The 20300-nt window shown below is 40.9% G+C and overlaps 1 protein-coding gene across 2 annotated transcripts; it reads left to right on the plus strand.

Annotated features, from left to right (window-relative positions):
• Nucleotides 1-5219: 5219 nt before the first annotated feature.
• nle1 (notchless homolog 1 (Drosophila)) lies at nt 5220-18261 on the plus strand. Of its 2 annotated transcripts, XM_034178368.1 has the most exons (13): nt 5220-5292; nt 9525-9686; nt 13015-13235; nt 14176-14255; nt 14369-14445; nt 14538-14635; nt 14956-15148; nt 15244-15379; nt 15527-15573; nt 15692-15894; nt 16814-16973; nt 17906-17976; nt 18111-18261. In XM_034178368.1, exons 2-13 carry the CDS (start codon nt 9549-9551, stop codon nt 18121-18123), a joined length of 1437 nt encoding a protein of 478 aa, XP_034034259.1. In that variant the 5' UTR covers nt 5220-5292; nt 9525-9548; the 3' UTR covers nt 18124-18261. The 2 variants fall into 2 exon arrangements, with proteins under 2 accessions (XP_034034259.1, XP_034034260.1); XM_034178369.1 differs by lacking the exon at nt 5220-5292 and having other exon boundaries at nt 9510-9686.
• Nucleotides 18262-20300: the final 2039 nt, after the last annotated feature.

The following is a 20300-nucleotide window of genomic DNA, read 5'->3' on the forward strand; positions in this document are numbered from 1 at the left end:
TAATCTATTCTGTCCATGTTTTTATTAATTGAACACCACCAACAGATGGAAGATTCGAATCCAGCTGCTATTTGATCAACCAGTTTATACTCGTCAGGCACTCCTCTGGGGACTCCTATTGCGTCAATATATGTTGGATTTCCTACTCCTTTCCAATCTCTTTTTACTCTATGTCTGGCTATGCCTTTCTGCCAATTCTCAGGAATAAGAGAGGCTGCATATGTCGTAACGTCTTCAGGGGTCATGGGTAACAATAATGATATTAATGCACAATAACCTGACACATTTCGTGGCAGTCTGTCAAAGATTCTGTTATCACCACACCACCACCATACATCACTCCTACCGACTGGTATAAATGAACTGTTTTTTCTGTATTATTCGACTACACCACTTGTCTTATTACTTTTTCAGCTCAAGCTTCATAGGCTAAGAGTGTGTTAACTCATCACGTCAACAGTTCAAGCTTGAACTGGAGTTGTGAGCTTTTCAATATCATCATAATTCTCAGTACAGTCATTACAGTTTTCTCCACTAAGGTCTGACTGTTTCAATGCTTGATATTTTGGCATAGTTTGTTGGAAGGCCAGATTACACTGTACAAATGTATTTGACACCATTTTGCCAACCATTGTTTTGATATAAGGGATCACACAACACATGCAAAGTCCAATCAGAATTAGGACTATAATAACTGGTGTCACCATTTTCAATAGTAACTGCCAACATGGTCCTGAAGTCAACCAGGACCAGGGATTCCACCGGTTCACGGCTAGGGTGTCTTTATGCATTGCATCACGAAGTTTATTCAGCTCTTCCAATGCGTCCTGCATATCCACTGAATGAATGGAGTCTGGGATGAAAGTACAGCATGTTGTGTTCAGCAGAACACAAACTCCTCCCTGTGAACCAGTAAGCAAGTCTAAAACCATGCGATTTTGCATCACCATGGTACGTAAAGCATCTATTTCAGTGTTTTGAGCTGCTACTATTTTTTTAGTTACATTCATGAACAGACCCAATCGATAATTCAGAGTTTCAATCAATGAATTTTTTCCCACTCCTATCCAGGGGAACAATGAATGTGCTATTTTATCTCCTACAGACCACAATTTTTTGGTCCTTTAGTACATCCGAGCCCCACATGTGATCATGTGGTAACACATCTGGGTATATCAATCTCCTCCGTCTGGTGCTGCCATTCTTCTCTGTGGAGGTCCTACCACATATGTATGGTCAGTCACCTGGGTAGGTGCACACACACCACCCCAATTTGGTGGGAGACTCATGTACAGTCTGGAACCATAAAGCCAATAGATGTCATCATACACCGGAGTACCATTTATAGGTGGTAGCAAAAACTTACTAACATAAGCACATGATTCATCCGTTCCCCATGGACAGGAGCCTGTATAATTACATCCCCGTCCAATGTGATGAAGATAAGTACCATCCACATATTATGTTTTGGTTAGGCTTAAATTATTTGATAAAACATACGTTTGGGTACACAGACGTTTCTTAATTTTACCTACATTTTTATTCCCTGTCCCGTAAAAGCAAATTGGGAATGGCCGTTGTGATGACAATTTAACGTGATGATATTTTTGCATTTCCCTTCAGTCTAGTCAATGGAGCAGCACTTGGGCACGCTTGTACGTCCTCTGTTGAAATCCCTATCATATAAGTGGTTGCACTGAGGCAAGTGGTGTTACATCTTATCAGATTTGCTGAGAACTGCTGCCCCCGAAATACAGTTTGATTATGCATCCGTATGATAAGACATTCTGTCACCCTAGCAGGGTACGGTTTAGCCGTCAGAGCTGGGTGTGTTGAGGATATAGGTATCTGTGAACAAACATAACAATTAGTAACGTAATTCCATTCCACCAGGCCAGGAATCCGAGGAGCACGAAACACACTAAGATCACAACGCAACCGGCTGCCCTACCAACAGTCCGGCAGCGGCGGCGCTGAGCACGCCGCTCCGGGGTCTGCTGTAGTTCAGTCATGATTGCTAGGATACAGTGTTGAACCACCTCACCTAATAGTGCAAGGATCTCCCTGCTTCACTGGCATTGAGACAATCTATTGCTAATTAAATAGACTCCCTTTGTAGCCAGACTTCCCCTTCCACTGTGGAGGCCGCCAACACACGCTGTATCTTACAGTGATGTATCCACGTTGATCTCTCCGCTATCTTTACTGCAGTTGGTGTTGTTAACAGCACTTGGTATAGACCTTCCCAACGAGGACTGGACTCTGATGAACACCCAGTCTCCTGGCTAGACTACTGGAAGGCCGTCCTGTGGAAGATCAAATTATTCGGCAGTAAATGTGTTTAAGTTATCTCGTTCTGTGTTAATGTCTTTTTCATAAAATTTGCTAATGTTTGTTCCTCATCTGCTGTTTTAGTATCCATGTCAAAATTGGTAGACGATATGGTCGTCCATAAAGTATCTCAAATGGTGGTTAACCCTGATGGTGTTGGGGTTATTCTCATATACAATTTTACTAGGTCCAACATTCAATCCAGGTTTGTTTTGTCTCTTCTCTACATTTCCTTAATCTTATTTTTATTGCGCCCTTTTATGTGCCCTTTGTCCTTTCCACTAATCCGGCACTGTGTGGTTGATAAGCACAATGATTTTTGAGATTGACCTGTAGCGCTTCTCCTACGTATTGCACTATTGTATTAACAAATGCGCTCCATTATCGAATAGACTGTTTCTGGTATTCCAAATCATGGAATGATGTCTTTGCACAATGCCTTAGCCACTGTAAGTGCACCTGCATGTTTTGTAGGGAACAATTCTACCCATTTTGAGAAGGCATCAATTATGACTAAACAAAATTCCTTCCCTTCATGTTTACTCAGCTGTATATAATCCATATGAATCACTTGAAGGGATATTGTGGTGTTGGAAATTTGCCTCTTTGGGGTCCTCAAATTGCCTTGTGAGTTGTGTTTTGGCACATGTCATGCATGCTCTACAATGCCGTTTTGCATATGCATCGAACCCATAAAGACAAAAATAGATTGCAATTGCGATATCATACCCCTGATGAGACACGCGTCACGCCATGGCTCATAATAGCTGCCCATTTAAACATATTTTTTGGCAATATGGGTTTCTTTTGTGGTCATATCCGGAGGGGGGGTGTCATATAGGAGAAAAATAGAAAGAGCTGTGCCGCCTTTGCGGTTTTGTCAGCAACGTCATTTCCTTTTGAAACACTGTCAGAGCCTTTGGTGTGAGCCGCACATTTGCATATAGCAATTTGTTGAGGCAACTTCACAGCTTGCAGTAGGGCAGTTAGGAGAGTGGCATGAGTCACTGGCTTTCCAGATGATGTCACCATTCCACGCTCCTCCCACAGTTTTGCAAACACATGCACTGTGCTGAAAGCGTACTGGCTGTCTGTATAAATTGACACAGCCGTACCTTTAAACAGATAGCAAGCTGCAGTAAAGCAACTAATTCCGCTGCTTGTGCGGAAAATGACGATGGCAATGAAGCCGAATCCAATACTTCTTGAAGTTGTGACAACAGCTATCCAGATTGTGTTTGTCCCTAAGCTTTGTCAGTGGAAGAACCATCCACCATACCAATTGTACTGTTTGGGATGGGGGTGTCCTGGAGGTCTGGCGGTGCTTTCGTACAGACCGTAGCTACATCAAGACAATGTGCGGCTCACCATCCTCAGGTAAGGGTATCAATGTGGATGGATCAATGTCGTACAGCGCTCTACCGTAAGTGTGTGGTTGTGATAATAGCAAGTACATGCACGAAAGATGTCTTGCTGGGGACAAAAAGGCTCATTTTTCGTCTGCAACAGAAGTGCAGAAACTGCATGTGGAACTTCCAGTGTCAACTGATGGAATAGAACAACATTACTGCTACTTTGAACAGCCATAAAGGCTGCAACAACAGCCTGACACATGGTGGTAGAGCACTTGCCACTGCATCCAATTTAGATGAGTAGTAGGCAACTGGCCTTAATTTTGAGCCATACACTTGAACCAAAACACTAGTCATGGACTCATTCTTACAATCAGCTGTTTGAATGAATGGTTTACTATAATCTGGTAGTGCCAAAACTGTGGATGACACTAATGTTTGTTTTACTTTTACAAAAGCTTCCTCAGCTTCTTTGTTCCATTCCACACGGTTGACATTGAAATATCATCCTTGTACATCAAATCAGAAAGTGGACTAGTCAATTCTGCATAGCAGGGAATCCATGCCCTGCAGTAATTAGTCAGTCCAAGAAATGACATCATCTGCTTTTTGGTTTGTGGTTTTGGAGCGTGCAAAATTGCTTCCTTCCTGTCAGACAGGATAGTACGCCCTGTGGCTGATAATTCATGTCCTAAATATTTTACTTTATCCCTACACAACTGAACTTTGTTTTTACTCACTTTGTGGCCATTATCAAATAAGAAACATAATAATGCTACTGTGTCAGTTATGCAGTTTTCTCGTGTGTCAGAGGCAATCAGAATGTCATCAACATACACTAATAGTTGCTATCTGCCGGTGGAACGAAATTGGCTAAACATGCTGACATGACTTGAGAATAAATAGTTGGACTCTCTGCGTAACCCTGCGGTAATCTGGTAAATGTATATCGTTGTCCTTTAAAGGTAAAAGCAAACCAGAATTGACTATCTGGGTGTACTGGTACAGAAAAAAAAAAAATGCATTACTGATATCTATTACAGAAAAACAACTAGAATTTAATCTCAATGAGCTTAACAGTGTGTGCGGATCTGGTACACATGGTGCTCTTTTAATCACAGCAGCATTTACTGCCTGCAGATCTTGAATCTATCTCCATCCCACTGAGGGCGGAGCCTTTTTTTACAGGAAATATGGGTGTGTTACATGGTGAATCTGGACATGGCACTATTACTCCTGCTGTTAATAAATTCTCTATTACCGGCCTGATTCCTTCAATTGCATCAGGTTTCAATGGATACTGTCTTACACATGGTCTGTATTCTGTTTTTGGTCTTATAACTACAGGTTGTGCATTTTTTATCAGTCCTACGTCTGAAGGACCTGTTGTCCACAATCCTGATGGTACAGAAGAGAGAAGATCATCCTCTTCAGTTGAGTCCTGAAGAGGATGATCGAACAACAGATGGCAGCACCGTGACTTGGTTGCGTCTAGTCTGCTACATAAGAGAAGAAGAAGAAGAAGAAATAACTAGACGAAGAAGAACGTAAACTGGTTCTTGCAGATGTACACGTGGGTTGGATTTAATACCTGTTTTTGTTTCTAAAGGTAAGCTTAATCTAATTTAAGGGACGATGTGGACATGCGTGATGTTGGCTACAACTTTCTGTAAAAGTTACCTTTCTTTTGTTGTACTGTAGTGGTTGAAACGAATTAATGCTTAGCTAACTGACAACAGACTAGCTGTGTGTTAGCGAAACGCTCAAACTTCGTGATAAATGTGTAAATTGGTCTCTATAGGAGTGTTTGTGAATTTGAGTGAGTGTAGCGATCAGGAGTACAGAATGATCATGTGAAATATGTCCACTTTTTGGCACAGATCAAGTTAAACGCCGGCTGCTAAAACCCTACAAAATCTACCTTAATACAGTTATAATGTACAGATATAATTGGTCCGACGATTTACCAAGACTGACTCCAAATATGAGTAAATTAAGTACTTTTATTTATTTATTGGTGGTTTCTTGTGGCATTTTGAAAGCGCCAAGAGAAAGAGTCCCCTGATGGAGACTAATCCACGGCGGAGTGTGGGAGCGTCAGCACAAACTGTTTGGAGGATGGAGGTTCAGTATTCGTAAATTCTTGTAAAATTGCGAAAATTGTTGGGTTCCGTGCGCAGCATTTGTATTTTTTATACATTTATTTATACTGCAATGCAAAATAAAAAAAAAAAAAAAAATTGTACAATGTTGAGTGAGGGTATCTTGACTCAACTCTAGAAATACGAGGTCTGTCAATAAAGTATAGGTCCTTTTTATTTTTTTCAAAAACTGTATGGATTTCATTCGTATGGTTTTACGTCAGACATGCTTGAACCCTCGTGCGCATGCGTGAGTTTTTCCACGCCTGTCGGTGACGTCATTCGCCTGTGAGCACTCCTTGTGGGAGGAGTCGTCCAGCCCCTCGTCGGAATTCCTTTGTCTGAGAAGTTGCTGAGAGACTGGCGCTTTGTTTGATCAAAATTTTTCTAACCTGTGAGGCACATCGAAGTGGACACGGTTCGAAAAATTAAGCTGGTTTTCAGTGAAAATTTTAACGGCTGATGAGAGATTTTGAGGTGATACTGTCGCTTTAAGGACTTCCCACGGTGCGAGACGTCGCGCAGCGCTCTCAGGCACCGTCGTCAGCCTTTTCAAGCTGAAAACCCTCCACATTTCAGGCTCTATTGATCCAGGACGTTGTGAGAGAACAGAGAAGTTTCAGAAGAAGTCGGTTTCAGCATTTTATCCGGATATTCCACTGTTAAAGGAGATTTTTTAATGAAAGACGTGCGGACGGATTGCAGCATCGGCTCGCAGCTGCCGCAACGCTCCGCCACAGGAAAAACACCTCTGTTGGAAGCCTTAAGGACAAGTTGGAACATGTCCAGCTGTTAAACAATTTCTCATATACTCACTCCACTGAAAGCCATCAAAAGCCGCCTGGATTTTACAAATGTTATCAACACGGAGGTGTTTTTCCTGTGCTGCCGCACCGCGCCGGCTACGTCCCGATGCGCGGACCTGTCTGCACGTCTTTCATTTAAAAAAATCTCCTTTAACAGTGGAATATCCGGATAAAATGCTGAAACTGACTTCTTCTGAAACTTCTTTGTTCTCTCACGACGTCCTGGATCAATAGAGCCTGAAATGTGGAGGTTTTCAGCTTGAAACAGGCTGACGACGGCGCCTGGGACCGCTGTGCGACGTCTCGCTCTGTGGGAAGTCCTTAAAGCGACAGTATCACCTCAAAATCTCTCATCAGCCGTTAAAATTTTCACTGAAAACCAGCTTAATTTTTCGAACCGTGTCCACTTCAATGTGCCTCACAGGTTTAGAAAAAGTTTGATCAAAGCGCCAGTCTCTCAGCAACTTCTCAGACAAAGGAATTCCGACGAGGGGCTGGACGACTCCTCCCACAAGGAGTGCTCACAGGCGAATGACGTCACCGACAGGCGTGGAAAAACTCACGCATGCGCACGAGGGTTCAAGCATGTCTGACGTAAAAACATATGAATGAAATCCATAAAGTTTTTGAAAAAAATAAAAAGGACCTATACTTTGACAACCCTCGTATACAACCCCTGGCAAAAAATTACGGAATCACTGGCCTCGGAGGATGTCATTCAGTTGTTTAATTTTGTAGAAAAAAAGCAGATCACAGACATGACACAAAACTAAAGTAATTTCAAATGGCAACTTTCTGGCTTTAAGAAACACTATAAGAAATCAGGAAAAAAGTTACTGGCAGTCAGTAACGGTTACTTTTTTAGACCAAGCAGAGGGGGAAAAAATATGGAATCACTCAATTCTGAGGAAAAAATTCTGGAATCATGAAAAACAAAAGAACGCTCCAACACATCACTAGTATTTTGTTGCACCACCTCTGGCTTTTATAACAGCTTGCAGTCTCTGAGGGCATGGACTTAATGAGTGACAAACAGTACTCTTCATCAATCTGGCTCCAACTTTCTCTGATTGCTGTTGCCAGATCAGCTTTGCAGGTTGGAACCTTGTCATGGACCATTTTCTTCAACTTCCACCAAAGATTTTCAATTGGATTAAGATCCAGACTATTTGCAGGCCATGACATTGACCCTATGTGTCTTTTTGCAAGTAATGTTTTCACAGTTTTTGTTCTATGGCAAGATGCATTATCATCTTGAAAAAATGATTTCATCATCCCCAAACATCCTTTCAATTGATGGGATAAGAAAAGTGTCCAAAATATCAACGTAAACTTGTGCATTTATTGATGATGTAATGACAGCCATCTCCCCAGTGCCTTGACCTGACATGCAGCCCCATATCATCAATGACTGTGGCAATTTACATGTTCTCTTCAGGCAGTCATCTTTATAAATGTCATTGGAACGGCACCAAACAAAAGTTCCAGCATCATCACCTTGCCCAATGCAGATTCGAGATTCATCACTGAATATTACTTTGATCCAGTCATCCACAGTCCACGATTGCTTTTCTTTAGCCCATTGTAACCATGTTTTTTTTTTTCTGTTTAGGTGTTAATGATGGCTTTCGTTTAGCTTTTCTGTATGTAATCCCATTTCCTTTAGGCGGTTTCTTACAGTTCGGTCACAGACGTTGACTCCAGTTTCCTCCCATTCGTTCCTCATTTGTTTTGTTGTACATTTGTCGATTTTTGAGACATTACTTTAAGTTTTCTGTCTTGACGCTTTGATGTCTTCCTTGGTCTACCAGTATGTTTGCCTTTAACAACCTTCCCATGTTGTTTGTATTTGTTCCAGAGTTTAGACACAGCTGACTGTGAACAACCAGCATCTTTTGCAACATTGCGTGATGATTTACCCTCTTTTAAGAGTTTGATAATCCTCTCCTTTGTTTCAATTGACATCTCTCGTGTTGGAGCCATGATTCATGTCAGTCCACTTGGTGCAACAGCTCTCCAAGGTGTGATCACTCCTTTTAGATACAGACTAACGAGCAGATCTGATTTGATGCAGGTGTTAGTTTTGGGGATGAAAATTACAGGGTGATCGCATAATTTTTTCCTCAGAATTGAGTGATTCCATATTTTTTTCCCTCTGCTTGGTCTAAAAAAGTAACCGTTACTGACTGCCACAATTATTTTCCTGATTTCTTATAGTGTTTCTTAAAGCCAGAAAGTTGCCATTTGAAATGACTTTAGTTTTGTGTCATGTCTGTGATCTGCTTTTTTTCTATAAAATTAAACAACTGAATGAACATCCTCCGAGGCCGGTGATTCCATAATTATTGCCAGGGGTTGTATAATGCATATATCAGAATATGTAAATCATATATGTAATATTAATTACTGTTTGTTTTTTTTTTTTAACTTAGGTCAGTGGATGAAGTTTCATCTCTTGAACACCAGAGGGCACAGCCGCCCAAAAAATTACATACGCGTATATGTAGCTTTTTGAGGAAGTACCACATTTCCAAAATAACACAAGAAACCACCAAAAAATAAATAAAAATACTTAATTTACTCCTATTTGGGGTCAGTCTGGCGAAATCGTTGGACCAGATATAATAAGGACACTGCTTTTATTTTGAGACTGTTTGTTTGTTGAACTAATACTTTAGGTAATTTTACATTAAAAATATCATGTCTTCCTTTGTAAATTTAAAAATTAGCACTTGTTAAAATTGGAATTTCATTAACATTTGTACAACTGATGCAACCCAGTCTTGTTCTGACTTCAACCTTTGCAAATACTCATAGCAAGACATTGTCTCTAGAAGTCTGTGGATTTATTCTTTAAACAGCTACTGTATATGTGTAAAATTTTCCACTTGTAGTTAAGAATCTGAACTGAACTGGAGATGTCGGCAGACGATGTGGAGCGGCTGTTGATCCAGTTTCAGGATGAGAGCGGGGAGGTTCTGGGTTCACCTTTTGATGTGCCTCTAGATATCACTCCAGAAAAGCTCCAGCTGGTTTGCAATGCGTTGTTACAAAAGGTAAATAGCTAACATAATATAAGCATTTAGACATGTTGGTGTTTGTCAGTGTGTGTAGGCATTTAACATGGGAAGTGGCTATTCATACACAGCCCGATTAATAACCCCAAATTCTATTCATACAGCCTTGTTATGGTTAGGATTAATAGTTGTGGTTAACGTAGTTTAGGACTCTACATAGCAATAGCAAGTGCATGTATAAGTAAGCAGCGTCATGATTATGTGACATGTATTGACCACTTAGAGACACTAGGTACCAGTAGAAGCTCACTATAGGCCTAGTTTAAAAAATAATGAAGCCTAACTGCTGATTTGCATTGCATTTGTCATGAACAAGCCATTATTTTATTGAGCACCATCCAGTTTTATTTGTGAGTTGCCTTTAGTCTTTGACAGGTACTGAAAATTTGATGGAAAAATTCCGCACGGTTCCAGAGATATGCACGAAATGTACCCCAAAAATAGCACCTTTTTCCATTAATTTTGTGTGACATTGATATGTAGCATTATCATTTAAAGTTGAATGTTAAAGAAATAACCTTGTATTTTGTCAGTGTGTTAGTTTGTGGTTCATACTAACACACAGTAATGCATTTTTGTAAAGGTAGAAATGTCATTTCCTAGAAAAACCATGTTTTTAAAGCAAGGTAAAACTGTCGCAAGCGTAACCCTCAGAATAAGTCCTTGATTTATTTGTGTCAAAACCTTAGCTATATCTCCTCTGCTTCAATAGAATAATTATATTACTTGTTCAGTAATACCAGGAACTAATGGACAGAATTTCTTTGTTTCAGGCTTCTGCAGACTAAAGAAGATACGTCCAACTGTTGTTGCAAGAGTTAAGCTCTAGCACATTATAGTGTATATGCATTGATAATTTCTAGCAATGACTGAACCGAGACCAATAGAAATAATGAAACTGATATATAACCATACCTAAAATGATAACATTTCACAAAAAAAGACCACTTTTAAATTTTGACGGTTATGCCACACTTTGGCTTCATTATTTTTGAACTAGGCCTATATGAATATGGCTACGTACAGAAAGCTACTGCCTTTAACACATGCACACTGAACTAAAGCCGGGTTCACACGGCAGGATAATTAGGCCGATATCGGACCTGATCTTCCCCTTCCGACAATCTTAAGGACGCCCCGACAATCGTGATGACGTCAAAGATAATCTTATCAGATATTCCTGCCGTGTGTGGTGTGTTCAGAGCGCTCTGCTCTGCTTGGAAGGGCACTTTTAAATAGTCCACAAAGTACCTCTGTTTGTTTACTCTGAAGTCACGTTTAATCTCGAGAGATTTTGCGAGATTTCCTGTCTGAGCTGTGAATGTCCGTGTGTGAAATCTGTTCATGTGTGGTGTTGCTGTCCTTACCGTGTGGCTGAACACCACACACTGTACGACCAAACCTGTTAGATCTATGATTGTTTTTTTTTTTTTTTAATCTTCACATGTTGTCTCTCAGGTTTTGGAAACCTAAAGATAATTTTAACATCCTGCCGTGTGAACCAGGCTTAAGTTTTGTTTGGGTTCTGAATGCAACATTAGCTATTGTCATACAATATGTGACCATTTTTAGTGCTGTCATGGAAGCAATTTGGGTCAAGCCAAAAAAAAAAAGTAATTTCTTCTATTACTGCCTAAGATAGGGTTGATAGATAGGCAAAACTTTTTTTTATATATATTTTGTTTTACATTGCAGGCTTACCAAATCAGCAGCTTTTGGGTAATATTGGACTGGTGACATAGCGATAACAAACATTATTACTCCTCAAAATGAAGCCTGAAGTCAAGCCCATGCATTCAGCTTCATGTTTCTCTCTTTGTCTGATCACAGAAAATCCTGGGCATATGTTAGTTTCTACAACCACAAGATTGAGTAAATCAACGGTGAAAAATAAGTACAAAAAGTCCAGATAGGTCCAGGCTTCTTCTAGTGTTGCGTTGTCTTCCCTTCTCCCGTGAGCTGCAGAATTTTGGGGTCCAAAATGCTATTTGTCCAGTTTACATCGTTGAGATCATCTGACTCTAAACACAGGAAATCATCATTGAAATCTTCTGTTGTGAAGATTTCCCTGAATAATTCCCTATTCTCCCATTCTACGTTATCTAGAATGCTGTCTTTGACAACAGTATTTCCACTTGCCACAATGATTCAATCGATTTTCTTTGTTCTGACGTACGCAGTTGGACAACTCTTTCTATATCGGGGAAATGGACTTGTTTAATCAATCAAATACGAGCAATAGACCTGTATTTATGATGTAAGCATGGGGGTCAGCCTTCAGATGATCCTTGGTGTTCATTGGTTATAATGCCGATTCTGAGTGTACCCTGCAAACACTAAATACAGCGGACCGGCAGATAATGAAAGTTTCTCCGGGGAGTGATATTTCCAGGATCGGCAGAGAGTATAATGCGTAACCGTCCACTGTATATCAACGACCGGCAGGCCTAGAGTTAAACAGAGTGAGATGTAATGCATCCTGATGATTATTTGTGCTTTTAAAACAGAGTTGTTGTGTATTTGAAGTGAAGGAAAGCATCACTGCTTTTAAACTGTGCACCTTGTCTGCTCCGGATGAAGCGACAGCAAAGGCTGACAAAGTGCTGCCTGCACAGACTGCTGATACTGTGCTTATGAATCAAAATCAGACAAAATGTACACTGATTTGTTGACTCCTGTTTTAATTTATCTGACAAATTAAAACATGGAAGGTTGGTCTGTCTTTTTTTTTTTTCTTTTTTTTCCATTACTGCATTATTGAACACATTAGTCATACAAAGAAGCCCACGTTACAAAAATAGTATTGAAGCACTTTGGTTTAAATACATTGAAACATGCTGCCTTAGAATATTTTGACTGTTGATCTGCAGTGAGTATAGAAAGTCAAGACATATTTTGGCTTTTACGCATTTTAATTTCAGTTATATAGCATCCCCATACTTATGCATTCTATTATTTTGGGTTTGATATTTTTATTTAGTTTATATAGTGTAGACATATGTTTTTAGTGTGAGATTAAACATCTGCTATGGCAAACAAAATGTACCAGTAAAGTAACTTGAACTTGAAGGACATTGTTTTTAAAATTTTCATAGAGAAGTCTGTTTTTGTTTTTTGTTTTTAATGGGTCAAGTATTAATTAAAAAAAAGTGTAATTATTAAGGATACATAGATGTTCTACATCTGCTGTATATTTTAGTTTTCATGTTCTTATTTTGAGGCCTGCAAAGCCAAAGTGATATTCAGCTGTAATCATCTGCTCTTTATTTGTTGGCTGTGTTTTGGTTTTATCGTTTGTCCACTGCAGGAAGAGCCGGTGCCACTGGCGTTTTTTGTGCGTGGAGAAGCTGAGGTGGTGTCCAATTTGGGGTCTTGTGTGAAAGCTCTAGGCGTGGAAACAGAACAAGTGTTGCCGGTGGTATATCAGCCTCAGGCTGTGTTCAGGGTTCGGGCTGTGACCCGGTGCACCAGCTCATTACAAGGACACACAGAAGCAGTCATCTCAACAGCTTTCAGCCCTACTGGCAAGTGAGTAAAGGCTGTCGGTTACTTCATCAAACACTGCCGCATGATCTGTGTAGTACATTGTTTTTTGGCCAGCCACACTGAGGGATAAAATTATCATTAGACCACCAGGGGACAATTTAGGCAGTTTTCATGTTTGTCTGCAGAAGAAATCATGCAAGTAAAGTGCAACACGTGATCAGAAGAAATACAATTATATGTAGAACCACTTCAACAACAGGTTCAGGTTCTTATGTAAACCTATTTGGACAAAATTCAACATAGAATACACCTGCATTGCCTTTTTTTGGTAATCCTGTTGCTGAAAGTTGCTTAATGCTGACGAATTATACCTTAAGGGTAGTTTTTCTGGCCGACTGATTCAGGTCCCCCCCCCTCTGTCTGAGATGCTGCTGGAACCACGTGCTGGATTAGATGTTTTTTGTAATGGACGGGGTACAGACTCTGCTGCAGGAACAGATCCACTGAGTGGCTTGATGTCCCCCCCCCCCCCCCCCCCCCCCGCCCGATTGTGGACTGGACACCTGCATGGACTCTCATCAATTGTTGTTGCGTTGTCTGTATTGTAAACTTTTTTGGTAGAATGGTCTAAGCAGTGTATCACCCCTTTGAGTCTGGTCTGCTTGAGCTTTCTTCCTCAATATTGTCAGAGGGAGTTTTTCTTACCACTGTTGCCTGTGTGCTTGCTCTGGGGGTTGGTAAGGTTAGACCTTACTTGTATGAAGCGCCTTGAGGCAGCTTTGTTGTGATTTGGTACTGTGTAAACTAAACCAAACTAATCCTTTCAGATTGGCTATAGACATGCTTGACTTGTCACCCTGTTGGTCTGAAAGGGTGTGTTGGAGTTACACAGTCGAGTTTTAGATTGAGAGGTTGTATTTATGAGAAACAAGTTTAAAGTGCATTGCTTATGTTTTATTACTTACTACTTTATTTGTTTTAGATTTTTGGCCAGTGGTTCAGGTGATACCACAGTGCGTTTCTGGGACTTGACCACTGAGACACCCCATCACACTGCCAGAGGTATAAAGTCTTAGAATAATTATTTCATTAATCACAAGCGTAAGGCATCATGAGTTTGTTTCTTGCACATGTCGATTACTGATGTCACTGAGCTGGGATATCCTTTATTTAAGGGCATACACATTGGGTATTGGTCATCGCCTGGTCACCTGATGGAAAGAAGTTGGCTTCAGGGTGCAAGAACAGTCAGGTGTCCATCCAACATGAAGTGATGATGTGACCTGTCTGACGTGTCCGATAATGAGTTAGTGTTTAATGTAAATTTTTGTTGCCTTTCTGTAGCTCTGTCTTTGGGACCCAGTGACCGGGAAACAAATAGGGAAGACTTTGACAGGACACACCAAGTGGATCACGTGGCTTTGCTGGGAACCACTTCATCTGTGAGTGATTCATTTGTTACTGACTTAACTGCTGATCTTGTTCTGCACCTTATTCTCATGCTACGTCCCAGCTTTGGTTATATAATTTTTTTTAAACACTGATCACATTGAAAATATGGCAACATAAACTAATCCCATTCAGGTGGTATTCCTTTTGTTGATCTGCCCTTAGCTTTGTAAATACATTTCCATTTGGCTAAATATTGGCAGCTAATATAGTGAGAGATTTTTCACAAATAACCAAATTTGCGCAAATGGAAGAAATTGGTACAGAATGTACTAATTTCTTCACCTCTTTTCCATGCCTTCCTCCGTTTCAGTAACCCAGAGTGCCGGTACTTAGCCAGTAGCTCCAAAGATGGCTCTGTACGAATTTGGGACACAGTGCTGGGACACTATGAGAAGATCCTGACTGGACATACTCAGTCAGTCACCTGTGTAAAGTGGGGAGGAGATGGACTTCTCTACACTTCTTCCCAGGATAGGACAGTCAAAGTCTGGAGAGCTAAAGATGTACGTGTGAGGTTGAGATGCTGATAAAATGTTCTGAATGATCACTACACAGATAGTAACATGGACTTAATGTTGTGCTATGTGTCTGGGTGTAGGGTGTTCAGTGCAGGACTTTGCAGGGTCACGCTCACTGGGTGAACACCCTGGCTCTCAGCACCGACTATGTCCTGCGCACTGGAGCTTTTGAGCCTGCCACTGCGACAGTCAACCCCCAGGACATTACTGGATCATGTAAGTGGGCTGTTTTGGATCTATAGCTAAGGATTTGAACATCTCTGCTCGGAACTGATAAAATGGCTGTTTTAAGGAGCACATTTGCTTTTGTGGCGAGGAAGAGTGCAGACTTAGATGTTTACAAGTCCTTTTTTTCCCCCACAGTGGAAGAGTTGAAGGAGAAAGCCTTGCAGAGATATAATAGAGTTCGGGTAAGTTGAAAACTAACATTTAGTGTAATTATGGCATTTATAATCATGTTTTATGAGTCAGGTCTAGTTGTTGGATGTAGTGTTATGTCATTGCATCAGCTCTGTTCCCCTGCTGCAGGGTACAGCTCCTGAGCGTTTGGTGTCTGGCTCGGATGACTTTACTTTGTTCCTCTGGAATCCTGCAGAAGAAAAGAAGCCTTTGTGCAGGATGACTGGCCACAGTGCTCTGGTCAATGAAGTGCTCTTTTCTCCAGATACCAGACTTCTTGCCTCTGCCTCTTTTGACAAGTCAGTTAAAGTCTGGGATGGACGCACTGGAAAGTAAGCAAAGTTTGCCAGTTGTTACAGGACATACAGCCCAACAAAGCACACACTCCCCTTTGTGATCTGATTTTAGCAGTTCAATTTATACTCTGACCAGCTTCACCCGCAGGCATGTGGATGTCAACTGAAGTAAGGTGGCCTCTGCTGTGCTCCAAACTGTTTTGTAAATGTAGCTCAAGTGCAAAAATGAATTTACTTGTTTTAAGGCTTTTTTTTATGTCATTTGTGGCTCCAAATTTTATTGAACTAAAGGCGGATTTTTCCATTTCCGTTGACACAAACTTAATGGGATGTTTGGATCAAGCTGACATTTTAATTAATTAATTCCACATGTCTGCTAATATAAAAACAATTACAAATGTAAAGCCATAAAATTCTTTGTTCCGTCGGTTTTTCTTCTATTGCTAATGTAATGTTTTTGCTGTTAAAGGACCTTTCACAGATTTAACAAATCATACATGTAGTGCAGGCATTTATTCTCCTCTTCCAAATGCAAATGGAACAAAACCACCACTTGCACTAAGACTGTGTCCATATTGACACAGTGATCTGTGAATCACTGACTACGAAGGAAAACGGCAGCATTCAGAAGTATCTCTGGGTATTCACAATCATGCAACTTTCTTCTCCCTTTCTAGCACTCTAGTGGAGAACAAAATAGTGTTCATCAGTGCCATCATGTGGAAAGGAGGGGGATCCTAGCCAAAATGATTGAACTCAAGGAGTCAGTGTCTCTATTTGCTGTGTTGTGATGTGGAGATGAAATGGCTACTTGAAGGATGTATTGCTTGCTAGGTTGGGCCACTTAAAAAGAAAAAAAAAAACTACCTTTCCTGAAACCTGTTTCAGACTGCTTTACCTCTGTGGCAGTTTGTCTGCATTACTGCAAGTGTTTTGTGTTTCTACCTGCTTGTAGGTACTTGATGTCCCTGCGTGGCCATGTGGGAGCTGTTTATCAAGTAGCATGGTCAGCAGACAGCAGACTGTTGGTCAGTGGCAGCAGCGATAGTACACTTAAAGTTTGGGACATCAAGACCGGGAAGCTGAACATGGACCTTCCTGGACATGCTGATGAGGTGAGGGAAGGACAAGTGAGTCTTCGATGATGTAAAGGTTGCAGAATAGAAATGTGAAGAAACTCTCGATAAGGCTTGGTCCCTTGTTTTTGGGGCCGTGTACTTGATCATCAACAGATTTCTATTTGGAGTGCTTAGAGTGCTGTGTTACTTTAAAAAGACACACATTTAAGTTTCCTATATATATATATACACACACACACATATATTTCTGCATTTTTATTATAAGTTATGATTTAATGTTTTCAGAAGTCTATATTACACACATTGTGGAGATCAGTGTTATGCCAATATTGACGTTTGACTGATTTTCTTTGAACTGTTCTTTTTCTGGGGCAGCATGATTGTACAAAAATCTGCGAAAAACTAAATAAATTAAAACAAAAAAAAGGAATTTGGTGCACACATTTGATTCAATCGATTTTTGTTCTGACGTACGCAGTGGGACAACCCTTTCTATATTGGGGGGGAAATGGACTTCTCTAACCAATCAAATACGAGCATTAGACCTGTAATTATGTAATTTGGGGTTTTTGACATCAACACAGGGTCAAAAATGAATCCACTTGGATTAGTAATTCACTGGTGCCAGGTGTTCCAAATGATGTTTTTTAACTTCTCAAGGCCTCTTAAATTCTTGTTAGTGATCATTTTACGAGGTCTGTCCATAAAGTATAGGTCCTTCTTATTTTTTTTCAAAAACTATATGGATTTCATTCATATGTTTTTACGTCAGACATGCTTGAACCCTCGTGCGCATGCGTGAGTTTTTCCACGCCTGTCGGTGACGTCATTCGCCTGTGAGCACTCCTTGTGGGAGGAGTCGTCCAGCCCCTCGTCGGAATTCCTTTGTCTGAGAAGTTGCTGAGAGACTGGTGCTTTTTTTCAATTTTTTTTCTTAAATGATCCCCCCCCCCAATTTCTTAATATAGGTATATGCAGTGGACTGGAGCCCTGATGGACAGAGAGTGGTCAGTGGTGGAAAAGACAAATGTCTCAGAATGTAAGATGCTGCAATCCCTTTTCTGTTATTTAAAAACCAGGCTCCAACACAGAATACCTGTCTTTCTTTAGATTTAACCCTTTGTTTTGTGTTGTTTTTTTAATTTGTTTTTTTTTATATATATATATTTCCAGATGGAGAAGGTAGCTGCACCTCTGTGCATCTTAATCTTCAGAGGATTTCCTATTGTGGCACCAAACAGTATTCACATCTCTCAAAGAGCCTGACAGCTGGAGCGAAGGCAGCGAGAATCTACTTAAAGCCCCTTTCACACTGGGGCTGTTCCCAGTGTTTCCTGTTGCGTCATGATGACGCAGGAATGTCTGCGTCAGGTACATGTAGCAGGGAGCAGAGAGGAGGTGAGAACGTAGTCTGCAGGTTCTCTGCACAGAGGAATCAGAGTGCAGTTGGATTGCAGCCAGACTGCACTGTCCTGTCGCTGACAATCAGTCTGTGAGTAGGACTTTTATGGATTTTATTTAAACACATTTGTGAGAGAAGAAGCTGCAGCTGCTTCACAGTGCCTCTCTTCACCAGACAGCTCCACACAGAGGAGGAGCTGCAGCTGCAATCAGCGTTTTTCTTTTCTGTGCTGTTTTTTTTTTTTTTGAGCGTGTTGTGTTACTGCATTGTGTAAAAAGTAAGTCCCTTCGGCTGCTCCCTTGTTTGCACTCAGGGTTGCCACAGCAAATCCGAGGTGGATCTGCATGTTGAATTGGCACAGGTTTTACGCCGGATGCCCTTCCTGACGCAACTCCACATTACATGGAGAAATGTGGCAGGGGTGGGATTTGAACCCGGAACCTTCTGCACTGAAACCAAGCACATTAACCACTTGGCCACCACTGCATTGTGTACACTGTATAAAAACAATCCTGCATGATTTATACTGCAGGAACATTGGAACACAGCAGGAATCATAAATTAGCGTCGTGTAACGTTGTCTTGTGAGGACTTGTGTGTGTGTGGCTTCCAGTCACGCTGAGTACTGTCCTGTTGCTCTGACTTGCACTGAAACCACTTAATTCTGTGTCGAGCAGAGGACGCAAACAAAAATGAAACATGTTTAATTTTTGGCATCCGATTTGCTTCCTCCTTTGCACCCCTCGCACTGTTGTGGCACCGAGCTGCATCGTCTCGGCACTAGGCTGCTTCCATGCGGAGTCGTCATAACGACGCATGACGCAACTGGGAACAGCCCGGTGTGAAAGGGGCTTAACCTTGTATTGAGGTTTACTGTGTTGTCAGCAATGACACTGTCATGGACTGAAGATGCATCTTGGTATTGGCATAGTCACATATTCATACTCTGAGGTACTGGCCTCAAACAGAAATCATCAGAGGGCCACTATCAAGCTCCTGCCCCTGTTCTGCAGCTGTTCCTGATTGCCAACATACAATATATCTTCCAAAGACCTGATCTGAAAATAAAAGTCACTTTGGTAACGTGAGCAGCTGTACGCATTGTTTCTTTATGTAATGTTTAGGGGAAAAGTACCTGTTGATTGGAGAGTATTCTTTGGTGTAATGATCGGTGCTTAAGTGCACACGCTTTTGTTTATATGTTCAAAAGGGAAATGGTTGTGCGTGATCGGGCCGAGCATCAGCACATCCCTTTTTTAGAAGAAGAAGAAAGTTGGTTAAATGGCCTCCTGAAATTACAAGGAACATATTTATCGAATGGGAAAGGACCAAAAAAAACAACAAACAGGTGAGTTATTTGTGAATTATTTTATATTTGTGATGAAATCAGATGTTTTATTGAACTGGGTGTCCTGACGAACATAATATTGGCTATGCTCGTGTATCAGCCCACCCCCCCTTTCAGGCAGAATTTCATGTGAAGAGCCCTGGGTGCTCCAACGGGTGAACGTGTGTGTGTGTGTAAGTATGTTTTTGAATTGTTTTGTGTGAAGAGCCTTGGGGCGACACTGTCGTGAGTTGGCGCTTTATAAATTGAATTGAAATTATGTATGTGTGTATATATAAATAAATATCTGCAGCCATCACCTGCTGACTTATTTTAAACTGCAGAAATCACAGCACAACTCTTGTTCTAATTTTGTGCAAGAGTACTTTAATTTCCAATGGAACAAACTGCATGTGCTCCCACATGGTGCGCCGCAATGGCAAAAAAATCGCTGTGGAAATGATTTTAGGTGATCGGCTATTAAGGACAGCCATGATCCTCAGCACATAAGCCATTTAGATTGTTTCATAGATAAACAGACTAGTTAGCTTTTATTGGAACGCTCAGCTGAGCCTTTGCGTTGCAAACAAGTGCTCCATCATGTAACCGTTATGTTGGGGTGTTTGTTTGTTTT

This window comes from Thalassophryne amazonica, chromosome 9 (assembly GCF_902500255.1).
Source record: "Thalassophryne amazonica chromosome 9, fThaAma1.1, whole genome shotgun sequence".
NCBI classification, from domain to species: domain Eukaryota; kingdom Metazoa; phylum Chordata; class Actinopteri; order Batrachoidiformes; family Batrachoididae; genus Thalassophryne; species Thalassophryne amazonica.

Bases quoted from the DNA above. Each gene is read 5' to 3' on its own strand.
- nle1 (XM_034178368.1), top strand. From the start codon at position 9,549: ATGTCGGCAGACGATGTGGAGCGGCTGTTGATCCAGTTTCAGGATGAG. The intron at 14,256-14,368 runs GTATAAAGTCTT...CCTTTATTTAAG, and splicing joins ACCCCATCACACTGCCAGAG to GGCATACACATTGGGTATTG. The intron at 14,446-14,537 runs GTGTCCATCCAA...GCCTTTCTGTAG, and splicing joins CAGGGTGCAAGAACAGTCAG to CTCTGTCTTTGGGACCCAGT.